General features: G+C 43.2%; 1 protein-coding gene across 2 annotated transcripts; it reads left to right on the top strand.

The window, feature by feature from the left end:
* Positions 1-7,549: 7,549 nt before the first annotated feature.
* On the top strand, positions 7,550-21,674 carry HTATIP2 (HIV-1 Tat interactive protein 2). Of its 2 annotated transcripts, none has more exons than XM_040255667.1 (6): positions 7,550-7,571; positions 8,098-8,293; positions 10,198-10,305; positions 19,370-19,507; positions 20,002-20,063; positions 20,713-21,674. In XM_040255667.1, the coding sequence occupies exons 2-6, from the start codon at positions 8,099-8,101 to the stop codon at positions 20,936-20,938; spliced, it is 729 nt and encodes a 242-aa protein (XP_040111601.1). In that variant the 5' UTR covers positions 7,550-7,571; position 8,098; the 3' UTR covers positions 20,939-21,674. The 2 variants fall into 2 exon arrangements, with proteins under 2 accessions (XP_040111601.1, XP_040111600.1); XM_040255666.1 differs by having other exon boundaries at positions 7,564-7,756.
* Positions 21,675-23,467: the final 1,793 nt, after the last annotated feature.

Raw genomic sequence — 23,467 nt, 5'->3', positions numbered from 1 at the left:
ACTAGCATGTGAGATGAGTGCAATTGTGTGGTAGTTTGAGCTTTCTTTGGCATTGCCTTTCTTTGGGATTGGCCACTGCTGAGTTTTCCAAATTTGCTGGCATATTGAGTGCAGCACTTTCACAGCATCATCTTTCAGGATTTGAAATAGGTCAACTGGAATTCCATCACCTCCACTAGCTTTGTTTGTAGTGATGCTTTCTAAGGCCCACTTGACTTTGCATTCCAGGATGTCTGGCTCTAGATGAGTGATCACATCATCGTGATTATCTTGGTCGTGAAGATCTTTTTTGTACAGTTCTTCTGTGTCTTCTTGCCACCTCTCCTTAATATCTTCTGCTTCTGTTAGGTCCATACCATTTCTGTCCTTTATCGAACCCATCTTTGCGTGAAATGTTCCCTTGGTATCTCTAATTTTCTTAAAGAGATCTCTAGTCTTTCCCATTCTGTTGTTTTCCTCTATTTCTTTGCACTGATTGCTGAAGAAGGCTTTCTTATCTCTTCTTGCTATTCTTTGGAACTCTGCATTCAGATGCTTATATCTTTCCTTTTCTCCTTTGCTTTTCGGTTCTCTTCTTTTCACAGCTATTTGTAAGTCCTCCCCAGACAGCCATTTTGCTTTTTTGCATTTCTTTTCCATGGGGATGGTCTTGGTCCCTGTCTCCTGTACAATGTCACGAACCTCATTCCATAGTTCATCAGGCACTCTATCTATCAGATCTAGGCCCTTAAATCTATTTCTCACTTCCACTGTATGATCATAAGGGATTTGATTTAGGTCATACCTGAATGGTCTAGCAGTTTTCCCTACTTTCTTCAATTTAAGTCCATGGGGTCGCAAAGAGTCGGACATGACTGAGCGACTTCACTTCACTTCTGGCAGGAAAACATAGAGTTGTTCAAATGGGACAGTGGAGGAGAATTTAATAAGAGAAGATTTATAAGAGTGTGGGGAGGGTTAAGGAAAATCCAACAGGGAATGGTGCTGTGTCCCAGTGCTAACAATAGCTGGGTCTGAAGAGGTGTGGCAGGGAGGTGGTTACAGGAACTTGGAGAGGGTGTCTATAGCTGTGAGGGAGATCTGAATGATGGGAGTTGTGCCTCTTGGCAGAAGACCAACCCCAGTGACTCTGTAGAGAAGGATATGGGGAAATAAAGACCCTTATCTCACTCTCTTCCCCTTTTCAGATAACCAGTACCTCCCATTGGCCAAATCCAACTAGAAACTAGAGGACAAGCCAGAATGTTACAGGCTTTAGAGGTCAGCTCTGTCATCACAGAGAAGGGTGTAGAGGGTAGAAAGTGGATATGAAGGGGCAAATGAGAAATGCCCAGTACACCAGTATTTCACAAACTTTTCCCATTCAGATATTACCTTCTTGAATTCATCATATCCCATGTATCCTATATATTCATCTATTCTTAATATTTTTTAAATGTCCTCACTTTTAAATATCTTATTAATAGGTCACAAAGAGTCAGACATGACTCAGAGACTGAACAACAACAATAATAAATGTATTACTAGTAATTCAGGTGATATGTGGCTACCTTAAATAGAAGAAAACCATTAAAAATATAATGAAAAAAATCATTTCCCCAAATTTAAAAATTAAAATTAATTGTTATAAGTGATTGTTTATCTTTTGAGGTCAGGTACCGTCTGGTCCTGCTGGCTTATCCTGTCCCCACTCCTGCTCCAGGTGTTCATCCTTCCATTTCAGCCATATTGATTTTTGGCCCCTCAAAACCAGCCATACTCTCACCCACCACAGTGCCTTTGCATAGGTTATTCTTTAGCATTAGTCAATGAGAGAACACTCTTAAAAATGCTAGGGAACTGAATAATACAACACATACTGGACAATCAGCTAAAAACAAGAGAAACTATGCTTTCCTGAAGACTATTCTAGAATTGCACTGGAATCACTAAACATTTGGTCATTAATCTGGGTGTCCAAGGTCTTGTCCTGGCATCAGACTTTAATTCTATGATCTTACATAAGATATTTAATGGAAATGTGACTCAGTTTTCGTCTATAAAATGAAACAAAAATTAGCATGGAAGCAGGAAACATGTGGGTACATATGCCAGCATCTCTTCACTTCTACAACTTCCAAAAAGGAAAAAAAATTACCGTCAAGAACATGGTAAATATACCAAATCAGCACCTAAATTGCTGAATACAGTTCTTGCCTATATTTGTTCTGTGACAGGAATATAGCATAATTTTCTAAACACCTAACCTTTACCAAATCTAAATTCTTTGTGCCCCACCAGATATCTTAATAGTGCTACATTTATTTATAGCTCTCCTTTGCAAAAAAGTCATCCAGCATACATATGTATGAATAAATGGGATAATAAATGGGGAAGAAGTATGGTCACCTTGAATACTGTTTAAACCCATTCTTCTTTCTTTTTTAATAGTGACCTCTGTTTTCTAGCTATAGCAATCAGAGAAGAAAAGAAATAAAGGAATCCAAATTGCTGCTTTCCTTGAGGTGGTACTTTCAGACATGAGGAGTTGACTTCATCTAGGCGTCATTCCTCTGTCTACACTGATGGTCAGGACGGTCTCCTTAGTTTTTCTCAGAACTAAGGAGATGCAGTTGACTAAGAAGGGACTTTTGCTTATGATTTGGCCTTTTCCACTGGACTTAAATCTCAGAGGATGCATTGATATCTTGAATAATCCACTCTCTTCATCCCTGCCCCTGGCACTGTGCCCTGAATAAAACTGGTCTGCACAGTCTAAGCTCCTTCTGACCAACTAGTACCAGCAGAAGATTGAGGGAGGGGGGAGAGGATTCCCTGTGGGATTCCCTTGTGGGACCTAAGGTCTCACAAGCTGCACCAAAAAGGTGGAAGGGAGTGAGGTTGGGCTATTATTCCCTCAATTCCTTCTCTGTGCAGTTTCTCCAAACTCATGTGTCCTATAAGACAGCCCTCTCTGTCTCAGTTTTGATGAACCGATCCCCTCTTCTCTTTTGCTCTTTGAAACATCATTCATTTAGTACCCTTGCCTTCAATTACCCATTTTGAGTGCCATGTCTTTCCCATCTTGAACCTTGACTAAAACAGGGGGTGATAGGCTGGACCTGCCCACCGCCTTTGAGTCACCTTGTGAGGTCTGAGAGTCAGGCCAACAAGAAGGAGAGAGGAGCCAAGGGAGGAAGAGGGACTGAGTCCTGGCTGACCACCTGACTTCAGTGATGCCCAAGGCTTTCACACACAGAATTTTTTTTATTATGTAATCCAGTATATATATTTTTCTTTGCTCAAAACATCTTGAGCTGACATGTCAATAGCTTGAAACAGAAATCTTAATGAAGGTGTTACTAAAAATATAGCTCTAAAGTGAAGACACCTGGATCCCTGATGGTAAAGACTCTACATCTGACTTAAATGCAGAACTGCCTTCTAGTTCCATTCCACCTGAGGCCTGATCCTACAGCTGATTCTGTTTTCAGATTTCTCTGAGATTCTGTCTCCCATACACCCTACGTGGGTATTACAATATTCATTGTCTTTAGTTAGCATGAGTGAGTCTCTGTTTCTTGGAGGAAAGTGAACATCATAAACAGTTCCCATTTTACACATAAGAAAATGGATGCCAAGATAAATGAAGAAACTTCATCTAAGTCAAAGGTAATGTCAAACGTGGACTTGGCAGGCAGGTCTTCTGGCCCAGGGCCTTTCCATGCTACCCCAGCTTTCTTGTGTTCCCTTTATCTCCCTCCCTTATGCTTTTCCCTTCCTATTTGCTCTGAAATTTTGTGGCCCTGTTGCCTTAGTAGTCTAGGTTGTGTCATTTTATCTAAGGGCATTGATGCTCTCCAACTGTCACAGAAGAAAAGTCATGGGCTTATCTTTTTCTGAGTTTCCATCCCTTGTTACTCATTTGCATTTAGCATGTGCTACCCTATGAAAGTTTGGGAGATGTTGGATAATGTTAACTTGTACTTTCCTTTAGCTCCCCAAGTATTCATAACTTACCATCTCAAGTGAGAGTACATTTATCTTGTATCAGATTCATCCTGGAAAAGTCTATAGTACCTAGAACAGTATTTAGCTCACATTAGAGAATCAGTATCCAGTATCCAGTGAGTATCCATCGACATGATTGATTCAAAGCATCTTATATTAGGCAAAATGCTGATGAAGCTGCCATGACACATTATAGTGGCTCCAACATGACAGAAGTTGGCCTATCCCACAGCCAGGAAGTGGGCAAACAGTCCAGGGTAATAGGCAGGTAGCTCTGTTCTATGAATTGATGCAGGGACTCAGTGTCCAACTTCTTACTCTGCCATTCTGCTTATGGTTAGAGCTGGCTCACTCATACCACATTCACATCTTGGCATAAGGAAAGGAGAAAAGGGAAAGGGAAGGGAAAGCAGGTAGTTTTCTTATTAAAATGTGATTTGAGTGCACACATATTATCTCTGCTTGCAGCTAATTGGCTAAAATATTGTCACGTGTTCAAACAGACTTGCAAGTGATGTTGGGAAATATAGAATATAAATGGTCAGCCATGTGGCTTGATAAAACTCAGAGCTCTATTGTTAAAGACAACAAAGACCATGTAATATCCAGTGAAATGACTAAATTTTTAAAAGAGCAGGTGGGAGAAATTCTTGGTCATTCCTGTCCGAGGTGTTTACCTAAGAGTAATGCAAACCTGTGTCCACAGAAAGACAAGTAGGTAAATGTTCATGGGCATCTTAGTCATAATAGCCAAAAACAGGAAACAGACCAAATGTTCATCAAGAGAATGTTTAAACATGTCATGGGCTATTCACCCAATGGACTATTACTCAGCAATAAAAAGGAACAAAACTGCTGATACATGAAGCAACCAAGGTTGACTTACCCATTTAGCATAGTAGGCACAGTGCCCAGGCCCATGAAAATGTTTTCTTTTAAAATCAGAAGGAAAAAATGAACTTTTAGGTTGATGAAAATATTTTATTACATAATGTATATTTGTCATTATAGCAACACAGTTATAGGAGATAAATTTTATTTTTTATGAAGGAAGGGGCTCATTGAAGTGCATAGGATCCATGAAAGTCATAACAGACCTACAAACAATAGAGATGAATCTTAAAAACATTATGCTGAGCAAAAAACTTGAGATATGGAAGAGTATGTGCTATATGATTACATTTAATGAAATCCTATAACAGACAAAACTAACAGATTAGAAAATGGTTGCCTTTGGGATGCAAGGGATTGAAGGCACTTTCTTAGGTGACAGAAATGTTCTGTATCTTGTTTCTGGTGGTAGTTGTGAAGATGAATACACAATTGTCTAAAAGCATGGAATAGAACCTTTTCCACCCATGCATTTTATTCTATGTATCCAGGCTGAAGAATTGATGCTTTTGAACTGTGGTGTTGGAGAAGACTCTTGAGAGTCCCTTGGACTGCAAGAAGATCCAACCAGTCCATCCTAAAGGAAATCAGTCCTGAATATTCATTGGAAAGACTGATGCTGAAGCTGAAACTCCAGTACTTTGGCCACCCGATGTGAAGAGCTGAGTCATTGGAAAAGACCCTGATGCTGGGAAAGATTGAAGGCAGGAGGAGAAGGGGATGACAGAGGATGAGATGGTTAGATGGCATCACTGACTCGATGGACATAAGTTTGAGGAAGCTCAGGGAGTTGGTGATGGACAGGGAAGCCTGGCATGCTGCAGTCCGTGGGGATGCAGAGAGTCAGACACAACTGAGCAACTGAACTGATTTTATTGTATATTAATTATGACACAATTTTTAAAAAAGAGAATTAACACTACAATGCTAATCATCTCTGCAACAGATTTGATTAATGAATTCTTGAGACAGTGTTAGCTGGCATGGTTTTAAGTTGCCTTTTAGCAGAAAAGCTCTAGGAACTCTAATAGAAGAATCCAACACTGTGGCAGAGCAGCAGGTAAGGAAACAGTCCACCTTGTATCAGTTAAGGTTTTTGGTTGCAAGCAACAGAAAATAGCTCTGGTTAGCTAAAGCATAAAGTGAAACTATTGCCAAAAAAAAAAAAAAAAAAAGAAAGAAAGGAAAGAAAGAAAAGAATAAGAGGAAGTATAATAAACAGCCTTTGAACACAGGCAGGAATTAAAGAAAGTGAAGAAACCAATCAGATCATCAGATCACTGGCCGATCCCAGGATGCCATTATTCTATACAGTTGCTCTGTCCAACCAAACTCAATCTCAGCTTCCCACAGCATCATTGTATAACCTTCCAAAGTGAAAAACCTAGATGAGAAGTGTCTGACTGGCTGCGCTTAGGTCTTACCTGCATGTAAAATAATTCCCTGGCATTTGGGAGAGGAAACATGTTTTACTTGACTTCTAGAGTAGGAGGTAGAGCCCTGTATCCCATTAATTTTGGAATTCCCTAAAATACGACTTGGAGAAGGAAATGGCAACCCACTCCAGTATTCTTGCCTGGAGAATCCCATGGAGAGAGGAGCCTGACAGGCTACAGTCTATGGGGTCACCAAGAGTTGGACACAACTGAATGACTAAGCACAGCACAAAATAAGACTAGTATTTGAATGCTGGGCAGCCAAAAATGACCAAAGTCCACAACACAGTCTATCTCTGTTGTACAGGTTCTGGCTTATGACTCTAACTCCTGTCCAGGACTTCCAAAATCCGGGACAGGCCCAGTGTAAATAGCTATGTCCTAATCCTGGTGGCTTAGACGGTAAAGCATCTGCCTACAATCTGGGAGACCCGGGTTCAATCCCTGGGTTGGGAAGATCTCCTGGAGAAGGAAATGGCAACCCACTCCAGTATTCTTGCCTGGAAAATCCCATGGATGGAGAAGCCTGGTAGGCTACAGTCCATGAGGTTGCAAAGAGTCGGACACAACTGAGCGACTTTACTACTTACTAATCCATGGATCTTGGCTCCGAAGAGTGTACAGGGGAGCAGGTGTAGAAGGTTGCTCTGGCTCAACCATCTAGAACCTAAGCAGGGAAACCTGTTGTACTGGTGAGACAAGGTGAGAGCCGGAATTGCATAAGAGAAATATTTGAAAGGCAGAGAGGATGGCAGGCCTTGGTGATTAATCTAGAATGTGGAAAGACCTGCCAAAGGAGTCAAAGGGGAGAGTCCGAATTTCTGACTTGAGAGGATTGAAGGTTGTGCAAATGAATAGAAAGTGACACCCAAGAGAGGCAAGGAACAGACTGGTTTTACTGCTGTTTGGGAGAGGTTGGAAGGGAAGGGTTACATTTCGATGTGAATTCAAGATGAAGATGTTCAACACGCAGTTGACATTATAGGTTTTGAAAAGGGTCAAACGCAGGTCAAGGCTACTGGCCGGAGGCCTTGGATGCAGGCCAGCTCAGCCCAGGGGGTGAGGAAGAACGCTGGAGAGAGGCGGCCAGAGATCCCCGACATTGAGATAGAGGTCTCCGAGCTTTCTACCCAGATGGGCGCGGCCACGTGCTCAAGGCGCGCCTGGGCCGCACCCTCCGACCCCGACCCGGCCCCATCCCTCTGGGCGGGGCGAGCAGCGATACCCGGAAGTCACCCGGAAGACGAAGTCCCGGTAGGCGTCGAGCTGGGAGGGGCCCCGCCGAGGCGTGCCAGGGGACGAGGAACGCGGGGCTGCAGGGATGGCCGGATGTCCCGGCCCGCAGCTCTGAGCGCCGCGGCTGCGGCGGGGGTGGCGGCGCTGGTAGCCGCCTTGCTCCTGCTACAGCCCGAGGACTTGGGGAAGGGGGCCAGCGTCAGGTAACTCCTCCGCTTGAGGGACCGAGCTGGGCTCAGCACCCCCTGTGGTTGGAGGAAGGAGGGGCCGGAGTCGGGGACACGGGCTCCCTGGTACCGGCAATTTGTGGCACCTGGGCGCAGCCCCTGTTCCAGCCCCTTCTGAGGTGTGGGTTGGCTCAGGTGTGGGGAACGGCCAGGGCGCCACGCCTTGCCGGTGACTCTGCACTTTCCCCTGGGCTCAGTCTGCGGAGAAGAATCGTACCTTCGCCCAGACCAACCCCCACACCCACCCTTGTTCCGGGGGAAGCACGGCCGCCCCTTAAACGTCCTGAGACCAGCACCTGTTAATGTTATTTCTTCAGCATGGCCGAGACAGAATCCCTGCCGAAGCTTCGGGAAGACTTCAGGATGCAGAATAAATCCGTCTTTATTCTGGGCGCCAGCGGGGAAACCGGCAGAGTGCTGTTGAAAGAAATTCTGGAACAGGGCCTGTTTTCCAAAGTCACGCTGATTGGCCGGAGAAAGCTCACGTTGGACGAGGAAGCTTATAAAAACGTGGTGGGTATTTGAGCTATGACTCAAAAGTGTCCCCGCAGGGTTTCTGCAGGGTGAGGGTATTTTCTGCTGCAAGGCTTGCTTGCAGTGGCCCCAAGAGGTGTTCGGAGCCACCCTCATAGCTCAGTTGGTAAAGGCTCATTGCCTGCAATGCATGAGACCCTGGTTCAGTTCCTGTGTTGGGAAGATCCCCTGGAGAAGGGAAAGGCTATCCACTCCATCCACTCCAGTATTCTGGCCTGGAGAATTCCATGGACTGTATAATCCATGGGGTCGCAAAGAGTCAGACACCACTGAGCAGCTTTCACTTCACTTCAAGAGGTGTTCAAGTGTGACCACGATTGGTCTGTGAGAGGCTTTACTGGAAGCTGGATTGTATGTCCGGGTGGGCTTCCTCCTCACTTGAACAAAGCCCTTCTCTCAGTCCAGACCCCCATAAGGTGGAGCCTAGGTGAAAGGGAGGCCAGGGACTAAGAGAAGAGCCAGGTTGCCAGGGTTCTCCAATATGGCTTCTAGAGAAAACAGTCCTGTGACCTTGGGCAATTTTCTCAACCCCATTGCTTGTTTTGTTTACCTGTCCACTCCACACTAATGTCAGTGAATCAGAAGATGGTTTGTGGAGTGGGAAACACTTTCTGGCACTGAGAGGTGCAGTTTTTCAGCTGCAAGAATTTGCCCTGCCTGACTTCTCAGGGCTGCAGGCTTGTGTCTGTAAGTTGAATCATCCTTTTACTGTCACTTACACTTTCTTGGTTGACCCACTGATACAGCAGATTGCAGTCTGGTGCTAATCCTCTAAATAGCTGAAGCTTGAGCTTGGTGGAAATTTGTAAAGGGAGTAATTTGTGAACTGCGGTAAATTAAACTGTAGTGTAATTCTGTTATCTCCAACTGTTCCCACAGGTTTCACAGGTGGAACATTCCAGTTAACAACTGTCTAACAGATAAATGTCCTTGACTCCTGGAGGTCATTTTGCATATGTTTTTGGTCTCTCAGGATTTTTCTGTTCTAAATGGACATCTTTGTTCAGACTTAGGCAGGTAATATGTGATCTTCATAGTGTGACTTCATGGGCCACAAAGTCAGATACTTCTGGCCGTTAGAAACTGAAATGGAGTTCTGTGCTTTGATGGTTGAGTTTTGTTGGCACTTCTTTTGGTCAGGCACTTTCTGTAAGCATTCCTTTCTTCAGCATTGGGTACAGTGCTTTTGAAAGAGAGGGAAAAGCAACATTTTATGTAAACTCCTGGATCATGGGAACTTCTGAAACTTTTCTTTTTGAAATTTCAAAGCAAACTGAAGAGGTTAGATAGAGTGTCATGAATATTCATAAGTGTGAGAATTAGCAAGGGTGCTTATCAAAAGTGCAGAGTTGGCATGAGACCTAGGAATATGGCTTTTTGTCAAGCACCTGCTGCCTGACTGTAATGCTGGTTTAGACTGATAGAAAGATTATTTTTCACATTTTATTGCTGAAGGAACTGAGGCATATGAATAACTCGGCCAAAATGATTATCATGCCTAGTAAGCAGCAAACCCAAGACTCAAACCTAGGTTTTGAGATTCCAGACACCATTTCCTTCCTTGACATTATACCTCATTGGTATTTCTCCTGGTAATATACAGAGAGGTCTTTTATTTTTCCAGAGAGAAGATTATATTCGAACCTGACTTAGGAGAGCTAGATCACCTGTAGTCCAGTTGTGTGTACTGTAGACATTTAAGTACAGTAAACATTAAGTTTAAATTTAGATTTATTGCTTTTTCTGGAAGAAAATGAGCTGTAAATGAATTGACTCTAGTAATATTCTCTCATTTATTCTTTAAATCTAGAGGGGGTATTTTTTTCCTGTTTGTTTTGTTTTAATAACATCAAGTAATATACAGCTATGTCTCTGTTGTCTAGAATCAAGAAGTGGTGGACTTTGAGAAACTAGATGACTATGCTTCTGCCTTTCAAGGTCATGATGTTGGATTCAGTTGCCTGGGTACCACCAGAAAAAAAGCTGGGGCGGTAAGGAAGAAATACACCCTTTTCCCTTTTCTCTTGTCAGTCACGTCAAAGATTCTGTTTTTGCTCCCCCTTTTGCTCTCTATTTGCTTTGCTTAAATGTATATTAGCACTTAACATTTAAGATTCCATGTGCTGCCCTAGTATTTGCTATACTTTGAATAGTACTGATAAATTCATCTTTCCTTCAACATAATCCTTGAGTTCGTATCCCATCATAGATATTTCATGGCCTTGCCTTTTGCAAATATTGTGGTCACTCCATCCTCTGACTAAGATTTGAGTAAAAGTAACTGGCTCATGCTCTTAGGAGTAAGTTTTTTGTTTCTTTATAAATGTCTTAAATTGATCTCTCTTACTTGAGTGATTTGCTTCAACTTATTTCCATGCAGAGCCTTAAGCTTTTGCACTAAAACATCAGAACAGAGGCACGATTCAGCTAGCTTCCAATGATGACTCAGCCTCCAGCGATGATTCAACCCCTGTGGTGATTCAGCCTTAACTGACTCAGAACTGTCTTCACACACATTTTATTTGCTTTTTAATGATAAATTGCATTCTAAATTGTATCGGCCCCTATCTAGAAGTCAAACTTTACTATGTAGTTAGAAATCAAAGCTTACTATATAGATCCTGGGCAAGTGTTAATTCGTACATCTTATTTAATTTATACCTTGACAAAAGTTTATCTCTCTGACAGAATTTACTTGCTGGAGTTAAACATGTCTGTTAATATGCAGGACAACAATGGTCCCATGCGGGCTTACCATAGGTTTATAAACAGGCCCAGGCATCAGAAACATTCAGAGAACACACAGTTAAGAACTATTGATTTATACCAACCAAGAAGTTAGGCTCAGATGTATTTCTCTGGGTTCTTTGGGTGATCCAAAGAATAATTCTATTTATGCTTTCATTAGGGATGAATTTCCAGATTTTCTGTAGTTTTGCCATGTGCGCAGAGGAACAGTCTGGTTTTTGAGTTCTTTGCTGAGAAGTGAGGATTATCAAGAAGTTTGACTCTCCCAGGAACTGGTACATCATCTCTCCTACGAAGGGTCATTTTCCTGCTGAGCAGCTCATGCAGTCTTTTTTGTCCCAGGGACAGTCACAAGCCTTGTGTCCTCTAAAAGCATGGAAAAATTTTTGTTCTAGTATACTGCAGGTTCCACGGTCTCAACTGCCAACCTGACTTTGGTGGTGACTCAGCAAAATAAAAAACACCGCATTAGGCATAGAGTGGTTGATTTTCATGACAGAAGGCAAATCTCATAGGGCTCTCCAGGGGAAGGTCTAAATTGTTTTATTGCATTCAAATTGTGTAATGCAATTTTAATCAGGATTTGGGTGTGTTCCCGATCTAGAATATTTTTCTTTTGATGGGAGTTTTTTCCCCACCCCACAGGCTGCTGCTCAATACCTTTTATTCTCCAAACAGTTTGAAAAGATAAAAGTAACTAATGAGTAAGGAAAAGACTAGTAAACCAAATATATAATCTCAGAAATTAGTTAAGGCATAAATGGTTTAAGAAGATAGTGATAGGAAATAAGCTGACGTTTCCTCCAGAAAGTCTTTTTTGTTTTTAATTTGACACTAATTTAGATTGGATGCAATATAAAGCTTGGAGGTTGTGATAACTTAAGGCAGTTTAAAAGAAGTGACAGTTCACAAGTGGCTAGGTACTTGTTTGATGAGGGCCTTACCCCACCTGGTATTCTAGTCAGGAACCCTGTCTGTTTTTTTTTTTTTTTTAAAAAAAGGTCATTGGATGGCTTTTGCAAAGTTGGTGGCTAGCTAAGTGTTGTTCTGTAGCTGTTTTGTAACTGAAATAGCCCACATTTTCGTCTAGTACCCAGAGTTTCCAGTAGAGGAACTTCAAGAAATTCAGGATTTCTATCTCTAGTGTTGAAGTCATCCGAGTAGTTCTCTTATTTCCCTTTCACATTCATTGTATTAGTTTGCTAGGGCTGTCATAACAAAAAATGATAACCTCCGTGGCTTAAAGAACAGCAATTCCTATCTCCCAGTCCTGAAGCTTGAACATCTGAGATCGGGGTATTGGCAGTGTTGGTCCCTTTTGAGAGCTGGGAAGGAGGGATGCTTTCCCAGGCTTCTCTCTTTGACCTGCAGATGGCTGACTTCTCCCTGTGTCTCTTCAGCAACCCACTCCAGTATTCTTGCCTGGAAAATCCCATGGATGGAAGAGCCTGGTAGGCCACGGTCCATGGGGTCACAAAGAGTCGAACACGACTGAGCAACTTCACTCACTGCGTGTGCATGCTAAGTCACTTCAGTCTGTCTGACTCTATGCGACCCTATGGACTATAGCCTTCCAGGCTCCTCGGTCCCTGGGATTCTCCAGGCAAGAATACTTGAGTGAGTTGCCAGGCCCCTCTCCAAGGGATCTTCCTGACCCAGGGGTCAAACCCGAGTCAGTGTCTCCTGCATTGGCAGGTGGCTTCTTTACCACTAGCGCCACCTGCCTGTGGCCAGGTCCACATTTCTCCTTTTCATAACAATACCAGTCAAACCATTCTCAGTATGGGGCTTCCCTTGTGGCTCAGACTGTAAAGAATCTTCCTCCAATGCCGGGGACCTGGGTTCAGTCCCTGGGTCAGAAGAGTATAGGTTCCTGGAGGGTATCCCCTGGAGAAGGGTACAGTTACCCACTCCAGTATTCTTGCCTGCAGAATTCCATGGATAGAGGAGCCTGCCTGGCTACAGTCCACGGGGTTGCAAGGAGTTGGACATGACTGAGCGACTACTCAGTATGACCTCATCTGAACTTTGACCTCATCTGAACTAATTACATCTGCAAACAAGGACACATTAACTGGAGATTAGGCCTTCAACATATGAACAACCATAAAATACAGTCTACCAAGATTTCTATTGACACTGGTGCTAGGGTCTGTTAGCCGTCTTGAGCTGTTTGGAAAACCATTTCCTTTAGCAGCAGCTGGTGAGATGCTGATCTTTTTACATTCACACACCATAGTTGTCTAATCAATGCAGGGACTTCATGACCTGGCCCTAATCCAGATGTGTTGTATCAGAATCTGAGGTTGAAAGCCTGTTTTTAATAGGCTTCCTGGGGGGTTCTGATGCAGCCAACTCTCTTCCTCTTGTTGGGCCTGCTTTCAGGAGGCGTTGGGCAGTATTAGTCCTCCTCACCTGCTGGTTTTCCAGGTACTGTTGACCCAGATGACTTTCACGTTGCTTTGGTATGTAACTTACGTGCCAGTGAAGTTTGAAATATCCCTTGAAAACCAGATCTACATTGGTTGTAAGTGAAGTGTAAAAAACTCACAGGTGCCACTGAGAATGGTGCTTTCTCCTTATTAAGAGAAGGATTTGGTTAGTGAGTTTGAGGAGGGTGTTATTGTAGTTTCATCTTTTCATTTATCTCCTTACCAGCTCAGCACAGGATTCTGAAGTCCAGGCTTTTGGAGTCTATCAAATGAACGGTGTCATTAATGTGGTTAACACAGCTATTGTCACGTTTATTAGGCATCATTGAAGTCTCTGGCCTTCTGATTCTAATAATACACTCTTCTATACCAGGCGCTTGCACACTGTTGTGGGCTGAATACAGCCTGCCTGTTTTTGAATAACCCTTGAGCTAAGAATGTTTTTATATTTTTAAGTGGTTAAAAATTTTCAAAGAGGAAAAATGTGTCATGACACATGAGGATATAAAAAATTCTAATTTCTGTATCCATAAATAAAATTTTATTGAAATATTCTCATTACTTTATATATTATTAATGGCTAAATTTGCATGATGATGGCAGAGCTGTGTAATTACAGTTGTAAATCTGCAAATATTTACTATCTCATCCTGTACAGGGAAAGTTTGCCAGCCCCTGTTGTCACCTCTACTGTTTTCTTTGATGTCTGTGAAGTGGTGAGGTCCCAGATGGTTCAGGGAACCCAGATTATAGGCTCTGTTTGGATACCGAGCGGCTATGGGGCCTTGGGTGTGCCAGTTAGCTCCTGTGGACCACTGCCTCCTTGTCTGTGCTGAGAGGGAGGTAACCACTGCAGCTCCTTTGGCCTGCAAAATTCTTTGACTTTTAAAACACAGAGAAAAGAGTGCCCTGAATGGGGAAAAAAAAAGAAATGCGTGAGAACATGGAGATTGACTCAGGAATCTCTGTAAGATTCTGTTTTTCTCTCCAGAGCTCCTTCGCTCACCAAGACCTTGCTTCTTACTCTGTACATGAAGTACAGATGTGCTCTCCAGGACAGGAACAAATGGGGTCTCAGGTCATACTGTCCATTGTTGGTCAGCATCTCTTTGTTTTCTAGTCTAATTTGTAGGGTTGGATTGAAAAGGGAGTGGAAGAGAAAGAATCTGAAGCAGAAATATGGCCAAGTGGGACCTTTTGCGGGATGATAGATCCTCCTTTCTTGGAAAAGATTCTTCTTGACTTTGCGTCATTCCCGCTGCTTGCTTGTCGTATCAGTCAGTATTGAAATACTGTGTCAGGATGAATTATTCCTAAGGCACAGTGTTCCCAGTGTGTAGGCGTTGGCAAGAATTAGAAAGAATACTTAGTAGCTTTGGATTGTCGTAAGACTTAAAGAGTAATTAGAGAATTGTCTCCCTAGATGTTTGTGGAGCTCACAAAGCTCTCTCTGCTGTGTCATATAAGTATATTGTGTTTATTCTTTTGAGCAGGTACTGGAAAAGGAAATTTATAGTGGCAATTTATTTAACCAATTCCTTTTTCTAGAAGGACTCTGATTCCTGTCTTAGAGTAAAACACACCGACTGTGGATCGTAAAGACTCAATAATAAAATGGACTTAATGCTCTCAGAAGAGACATCTTTTTTTCCCCTGCTATATGGTTAGAGAAACTAAATATGGTTTTTCTGAAAATTGTGTTTCTGGGATATGGAGTAGCATGTTTTAGTTTGTTTTTCTATTGCTTTTTTATTTGAGTTGCTAGAGAATAAGAAAGGGTGTTAATAATAAGATTTTAAAGATAGCTCCCTTCGGTCTATAAACAGCATCTTCCTCACTCCAGAGAAAACCAGCTGTGTGTCGGTGTCTCTGACTCAGTTGCTGGGATCCGTGTTTAGTTTGGTTTCCAAGTCCTTGAAAGCCGTTGACCCCTTTGCTTTTGAGTTTCATTCACCAGCTAAAAGGCCACGCATCAGGGTGGGGGAAGTGAAATTCAAAGTTTGTGGGCTTGGAAAAATGCGTATTTATAATCGGCTTGAGGGCTCAGAGGATTTGTGAAATCGTTTTGGATTAACAGCCATTGATTGCTAATAAAACAGTATTTCGCTTTGTCCAGAGAACAGCGGTGGAGAAAGGTATGGGCACCTTGTCAGCAGGGCCGATTGAGCAGGGCTGATGGGCCAAGCGTGGGGGTCGCAGCAGCAGCGTGGGTGCTCCTCCCGCAAGGGGCCCTTGTCAGCCCTTCACCAGGCGGGTGACAGGAGGGACGCCAGAGGCTGATGGCTGGGGTGCTATTGATGTGCCTTAGCTGACTAATCAGATTGAAAAAAGTCCCATGGTATTTATGTCACTTTAATTTTCATCAAATAATCGGAGACAACGGGACTCTATTAAGGAGAGGTTGATCCAGAACTAAAGCCAAATAAATTGGGGTCTCAGTTTAATCAAATTATCCCTTTACTGGCCCTGGATTAAGTGAGAGGCACAGCGTCGGTCTAGAGCCTTGTGATTGGCTGAAGCTTTCCCTTATTTTTAAAGCCGCTGATGAAAGCAGAAACATTTTTTAACAGGGATAGTTCTAATAATCCTTCTAAGAAATAGTGCTAAACCAGCAGCAGCAACAAAAAGGAATTCCACTAGTCACCAGTGTAATTTTATTGGAACTCATGGACCTGTTACCAAAGTCAGAGCTCTGCTGAATTGGAGTGAGGGGCAGAAAATAGGTATGGAAGAGAAGTAGAGTGTTTCCGAATTTTTCGATGTCATTTTGGGTAGTTCTTGGCACATTTTCAGCACATGTAAAAATCTCAATTCAGAGAATGGCTCAGGGGAGATCAGTCTCATCCCATTCTCAGAGTGTGCTGAGTATTAAAATCAGTGTGCTGCACACCCATTTGGAAAAGCAGCACTAGGGAATTGCAATCAGTGTGTACGACAGGTCTTCGAGTCCAGTATTAGGATTGAGTCTCAAAGTCTACAACACAAAAGGAGATGGGGATGATACCTGGCTAAGAGTTAAGGTTATGTCATCTAAAAAAAGGAAAGGCAAAGGAACAACAGACCTGTCCTGCAGGTCGTTTTCCTGGTCAAAGATTCTCTGTGGGGAGTGATGAGAAGAGAGGACAAAACAGGATTTTGGGGTAACAGTGATGCTCTGTTTTGGGGTCTGGGAGCTGGTTGCAGAAGATGTTTAGTTTATGAACACTTTATAGCCAGTCCTATACTGAGGATATGTTTTCTTTTATGATCTACTGCCATACAAAGTCTGGAAAGTTCGCTTGGACCCCTTGTTTTAGAATTGAATTCTGTATTAGTTCCTATTGCTGCTGTAACAAATTCCCTCAAAGTTAGTGGCTTAAAACAATGTAAATTTATCATCTTCTGGTTAGCAGGGTGATGTGGATTTTGCTGAGATAGAATCAAGCTGTTGACAGGGCTGCATTCTCTTCTGCAGGCTCTAGGGGAGAATCCATTTCTTTACCGTTTCTGGCTCTAGAGGCCACGGGGGTTCATGGTCCCTTCCTCCATCTTTAAGGCCAGCAATGGGGGATCCAGTGCGCCTCTCACTGCCTGACTCCAGCCTCCTTTTCTGCTACCCTTTTCCACTGTAAGGACTCTTGTGATTACATTGGGCCCACTTGGATAATACAGGATAACCTTTTTCAGTGTCAAGGTTGTTGTTACTGAATGTTGTTGTTCAGTCGCTAAGTCGTGCCCGACTCTTTGCGACCCCATCAAACTGTGGAAAATTCTTAAAGAGATGGGAATACCAGGCCACCTTCCATATCTCCTGTATACAGGTCAACAGTTAGAACCGGACATGGAACAAAGGACTGTTTCAGAATTGGGAAAGGAGTACCTCAAGCCTGTGTATTGTCACCCACTTATTTGATTTATATGCAGAGGAAAGCATGCAAAAGCCCAGGCTGGGGTGAATAACAAGCTGGAATCAGGATTGCTGGGAGAAACATCAACAACCTCAGATACACAGATGATACCACTTTAATGGCAGAAAGTGAAGAGGAACTAAAGAGCCTCTTGATGAGGGTGAAAGAGGAGAGTGAAAAAGCTGATTAGCAGCCATAAGTCCTCCTGCAGCCTTCATTCACCTTGGCCGTGAGGCCTCTAACACATTCACAGGTGTGGGGATTAGGATGTGGGCATCTTTGAGGGGCCATTATTCTGCCTACCACAACAATGAATTAGTCTTATCATTAGCTGGAGATGGTGTGAGGTAAGAAGGAACATGGGTACAAGTGGGAAGCCCTGCTTAGAGAGTCAGGAATTTGCATCCTGCTCTCATCTCTCTCACTTGTTAGCCGGGAGTTCTTGGATTGCTGGACCTTGTGGTCACATCTCCAACAGTGAGGGGGTTGGTTGTGATGTTTCCAAAAGTGCCTTCTATCTATCCTATGAAAGATAAATACATTAAGGGTCAATAACTACGAGAGGGCAGATTTTTAAAAATTTATTTATTCTTAATTGAAGGATAACTGCTTTACAGAATTTTTTTTGTCAAGCATCAACAAGAATCAACCTCAGGTACACCCAGATCCCCTCCCTCCAAACCTCCCTCCTGTATCTCTTCCCATCCCATCCCTCTAGACGGTTACAGAGCCCCTGTCTGAGCAGATTTTTAATTAAAAACAACAACAAAAAATCACTGGAACAGTAATTCAGCCTTCAGATTTGGAATCTTCCTTATGTGTAACTTCATTATATAATCATGGGTACTTGTGAAGTTCAGCTTCAGTGGACTTTAGACTTCTTTTCAGCTGTCCTGAGTTTGAAGATGCCTGGCTTTGTGGTGGTCCCAAGAAGCTATTACACGGAATTTGCTTTTCTGAATACAGGCATGTGTCCTTCAGTTAGACCCTAAAAATAAAAATTGTTTACACCATCCTCTCCCCTCTTCCTTTGATTGCCTCTTATTTTTTTCCTAGTTGGATTTGCCTTTTTTCCTGCTTTCACTGGACTTTTATTCATTCCAGTATTTTTGGAGCACCTATTATGTACTGGGTGTGTACAGATGCTTAGATGTGAACTAAGAAAGATCCAACTGCTACCCTCACTGGACTGAGTCTAGATCAGAGGTCGCCCAACATTCTTAATTATATGTTGTTGTTTATTCAGCTCTTTTGTGACCCCATGGACTGTAGGCTACTAGGCCCCTCTGTCCATGGGATTTCCCAAGCAAGAATACTGGAGCATGTTGTCATTGCCTTCTCCAGGGGATCTTCCCAGCCCAGGGATCGAACCCATGTCTCCTGCCTGTCATGTAGATTCTTTAACACTGAGCCACCTGGGAAACCCCCTTGGTTATACACCTGTCAGTAAAAAATTTGCAGATGTACTCCTTACTAACATGTAAAGTATGTTGTAAAACATACATAAAAGTTGGAAGTTAAATAGACTTCATTGTCATAGTGCCTGGATAGTGTCCGCAGCCATTCTTCTGAGACACTCCCACGTTAAAGTTAACACTGAAAAAAACAGAGAAGACAGGAGGAGGGTGGGTAAGGTTGTAAGCGACTCAAGACAAAGAAACGTGAGGCTAAACACCGTTTCCAAGCCTGATAGTATTATCGTTCGTTTGTGCTTTGCAGATTTGCTCGGTGTCTGTGTTTCAGTGTCACTGTCCTTGTTTTTTTATCACAGTCTGGCCTTGCTACCGAAGCTGGAACATCCATCCTGAGCGTCTTATCGGAGCCCTTCCCAGGGTCTGAGCCTGACGTTCATGCTTTACTCAGATTCATTTTGCTTGGATCCCCTCCCCTCCCCACCGCAGGACTGCTTACCTGCCACCCAAGCTGAGGAGTAATTTTTAAGGCAAACTCTCAGCTGTTTGGAAATAACTCATTCTTTTTGCCCTTAGGAGGGATTTGTCCGTGTTGATCGTGATTATGTCCTGAAGTCTGCAGAGCTGGCGAAGTCTGGAGGGTGCAAGCATTTCAACTTGCTCTCCTCTAAGGGAGCTGATAAGTCAAGCAATTTTTTATATCTGCAAGTCAAGGTTTGTGCTTGTTTCTGTCTTTTATATACTTTGGGAAACCTTGGCTTTTTGGCAGTAATATAAAATGCTAGGTAATACCAAAATGCATTAAATGCATTATGTTATGCATTTTTTTATAGCTGCAGGGACTGCTCTTTTGCAGGGATATATTTAGTAATCAAGAGTGATTTGAAAGATAGTTTTCAGTGTCTTCCCCTTTGTTGATTATCTGGTAAGCATGAGATGAAATGTTGCCATCTCTGGTATTGAAGATAAGCTCAGAACCCTAGCATCAGAAGAGACTGAGAGAGTTCAGTGCATCATCTTTCATTTTCTACTACATGTCATCTCTTCCTTCACTTTCCAGACTCTAGAATCTAAAACTTGGGAAGAGGATATTTACAAATATTGAGACCTGCAGAAGCAGATTGTCTTCAAAACCCCAAGTTACTCTTGTTGCTGGCATTACAGCAAGTCAGTCTTGATTACATACTAAACGTTTCTTTTGCTAACAGGGGGAAGTGGAAGCTAGAGTTGAAGAGTTAAAATTTGATCGTTACTCCATATTTAGGCCTGGGTGAGTATTCCTACTGCCTAGGAGTACCCCTTTAAGTTGGTTATTCTCTAGGAGCTGGTTTTTCATTTGAAGAGACTGACAAATAAGATATCTATGACGTGAATAGAAGTTGTATGGAGGGAGAGCACTTCCTCGAAGAACCCAGCTTTGGGCTTTCAAGAAAGGGGTAGATGGTTGTTGGTACCACGTTCAGAATAGTCTGGAATTTCCTGGGTAGCTTTTGCTACCTTCTTCAGAATCCTCTTCATGCCCAAATAAGACTGTTTTCACACTGGATTGGTGTTTGGGCTGCCCTAACACCACAAAATGGGAGGTTACCAGTCCAAGATCAAGGTACCATCAGGGTTAGTGTTGGGTGATGTCTCACTTGGGGTTACGGCTTTAACATGAATTTGGGGATGTTCAATTAACATCCTGTATGGGTTAGTGTTGGGTGACGTCTCACTTGGGGTTAGGGCTTTAACATGAATTTGGGGATGTTCAATTAACATCCTGTGTGGTCTGAGACTCCGGGAGATAGGGGAGGACAGGGAAGCCTGGTGTGCTGCAGTCCGTGGGGTCACAGAGTTGGACATGACTTAGTGACTGAGCAACAATAGTCTGAATGCAATTTACCATCTCTTCCCCTGCCTTTTTTTTTTCTCTTTAGAGTTCTCTTATGTGATAGGCGGGAATCTCGCCCAGGTGAATGGCTGGTTAGAAAGTTCTTTGGCTCCTTACCAGAATCTTGGGCCAGTGGGCACTCTGTGCCAGTGATAACTGTGGTCAGAGCAATGCTGAACAACGCGGTGAGACCAAGCGACAAGAAGAAGGAACTGCTGGATAACAAGGCCATCCATGACCTGGGGAAAGCCGATGACTCTCTCAAGCCATGACCACACTGGAGAAATGTTTTTTTTTTTATTGGCAGACTCAACACCTACCAGCTAATTGGTAATTTCAGAGTCTAAAAAAAATGTGCTTTAACTATCGTTTTCAGTTTTTGTCCAGTCAAAAAATTATTGTGCTCTGCCTCAGCGTTTTAGAACCTGGGACTTCCCTCATGGCTCAGATGGTAAAGAACCTGCTTGCAATGTGGGAGACCCAGGTTCAATCCCTGGGTGGTGAAGATCCCTGGAGAAAGGAATGGCTACCCACTCCAGTATTTTTGCCTGGAGAATTCCATGGACAGAGGAACCTGGCGGGCTACAGTCCATGGGGTTGCAAAAAGTCAGACACGACTGAGCAACTGACATCACCTGGGGAGCCTTTCAAAAACAGAGATCCACCAGCTCTCTGGTGGCCTGGTGTCTGGTATTCTGCACAAATAAGAGGTTCATAGGGGGACCTGAGTCAGAATTTTCTGACTCAGAACTTTTGCATTATGGGCACAGAAATCTGTTGTTGAATCTTAATGTTCTGATGCCGCTGGCATGGAGGCCAGCTTTGAAACGCTTTTCTGCAGAGTCACAGCAGCAGTGCACACTTTATGTATCATGCAGATGAATTCTGAACTAAAATTGTTTACATTTGTGTCTCTGAGTTACCCTGTGCTGACTGCGTGTTCATTGTGTAAGTGAACGTTGTGCCTTATTACTTTTGGATATATAATAAAAGTTATTATGTAACCGAGCTTATATAATTCATTGGAGAATTAAATAATTAATATGAATGGACAAGTCGTGGGTGCCCTTAGATTGCCCAGGTTTCATTTGGAATATGCAGTGTATTGACCAGTGGGGTGATAGTATAGCAGCTAGTATTTATCAGGTGATTGCTAAATGCCAGCCTTTATATGTGCTGTCTGTCCTTTAACCCTCCAAGCAATCCTTATAATTGACATCATCCCCATATCTTAGATGGGGAAACTGAGGCTCACTGTGGCTAAGTGCCTTGCCCAAGGGCCCAAAGCTAAAGCCAGAAAATAGCAGAACCAGGATTCTAACCCAAGTAAGCCTGAATCCATAGCTTCTCTTTTCAGCCACTCGGCAAGAGGGTCCAGTATCCATGTATTTCCAGGAAATTCCACCTAGGAATTTGTTGTTACTGGATCAGTACATGCCATGGATGCATAAGATAGAAATATCTGGGTTTCTCTGTTGGTCTAGAATCTAATGATTAACCACAAAATGTTCACATAGCCAGTTAACATGTCTCAAAGTGCTTCACTTTAAAAACTATGGAGAAGGAAAGGAAGATGCAGAAGGAAAGGTTAGAGTCAAGAGGAGCACACATCATGGGGCAAAGGATAGCAGTGAACTTCGTCTTAACTTCTGTGCTGGGGGAAGCCAAGTAGCGAATCTCAAGCTTCAGTGGACGCCAGAAGATAAAGGCTGTCCCCTTTAATGGTGTGTATGTGTCGTGCTTAGCTGCTCAATCATGTTGGACTCTTTGCAACTCCACGGACTGTGGCCCGCCAGGCTCCTCTGTCCATGGGGATTCTCCAGGCTAGAATACTGGAGTGGGTTGCCGTGCCCTCCTCCAGGGGATCTTCCCAACCCAGGGATGGAACCCAGGTCTCCCGCACTGCAGGTGGATTCTTTACCATCTGATCCATAAGGGAAGTGCAGACATGTGCGTGCATGTGTCTGTCTGTCTTTAGAAGGTATTGGACGTTTCCAATGTCAGTCATCTAGGAAAGAGGCATATCTTAGGATGGGATAAGCCCAATGTCAGTCATCTAGGAAAGAAGCATATTTTAGGATGAGATAAGATCTTGGAATGTGGGCTTTAAGAAGGGGGTAGAACATCTTCCTTCTTCATGGAGGGTGGGTTTCCTTTGGGGCTTAACTCTTGAAGAGTCTGTGTGTTTGGGTGATAACAAGCATGGGCTGCAAGAAGTGTGTCATGAAGTGAGGGGACCCCGTGAGGATATCTTGAGGCTGGTGGGCTCTAAAAGCAGCTATACCCAGTGCTCAGTTTTAAATTATTGTTTGTTATTTCCTTACCCACAAACCTCTGTCGGGTCTTCAACATTCTATTCTGATCTCAGTAGTGAAGCGGGGTGATGGGAGAGGGTCTGTGTTTTATTTCTTTGGATTAAAGAAAAAAGCTGCTCCCTGCTAAGCCCAGCATTGTGGTGACAGATAAACTTCGGACCCTGTCACTCCTCTAGACTGGGTGTTATTTTGATTACTGTTAACATGGAGTTGTTCAGTCTCTTAGGCTGTTCATGTCCGACTCCTATGCAACTCCATGGACTGTAGCCCGCCAGGCTCCTCTGTCCATGGGATTTTCCAGGCAAGAATACTGGAGTGGGTTGCCATTTCCTTCTGCCGGGGTCTTCCCAATCCAGGGATCAAACCTGTGGCTCCACTGAGCTACCTGGGGTGTTAATGGGATTTAGCACATTTTCCTCCAAATGTTATGCAGACAGGGGAAAGATAAGCCTTGCTGGAGAGTGTGTTGGAAGGATGAAGGAAAAA

Source organism: Oryx dammah, unplaced genomic scaffold, assembly GCF_014754425.2.
Source record: "Oryx dammah isolate SB20612 unplaced genomic scaffold, SCBI_Odam_1.1 HiC_scaffold_15, whole genome shotgun sequence".
In the NCBI taxonomy this organism is placed as follows: Eukaryota; Metazoa; Chordata; class Mammalia; order Artiodactyla; family Bovidae; genus Oryx; species Oryx dammah.
The sequence above is the reverse complement of the archived record's forward strand: the minus strand, read 5'-3'. Positions and strand labels throughout refer to the sequence as shown.

Excerpts from the sequence above, each read along its gene's own strand:
- HTATIP2 (XM_040255666.1), top strand. The coding sequence starts at position 7,647 with ATGTCCCGGCCCGCAGCTCTGAGCGCCGCGGCTGCGGCGGGGGTGGCG. Across the intron at positions 8,294-10,197 it reads AGGAAGCTTATAAAAACGTG|AATCAAGAAGTGGTGGACTT; the intron begins GTGGGTATTTGA and ends TCTGTTGTCTAG. Across the intron at positions 20,064-20,712 it reads TACTCCATATTTAGGCCTGG|AGTTCTCTTATGTGATAGGC; the intron begins GTGAGTATTCCT and ends TTTTCTCTTTAG.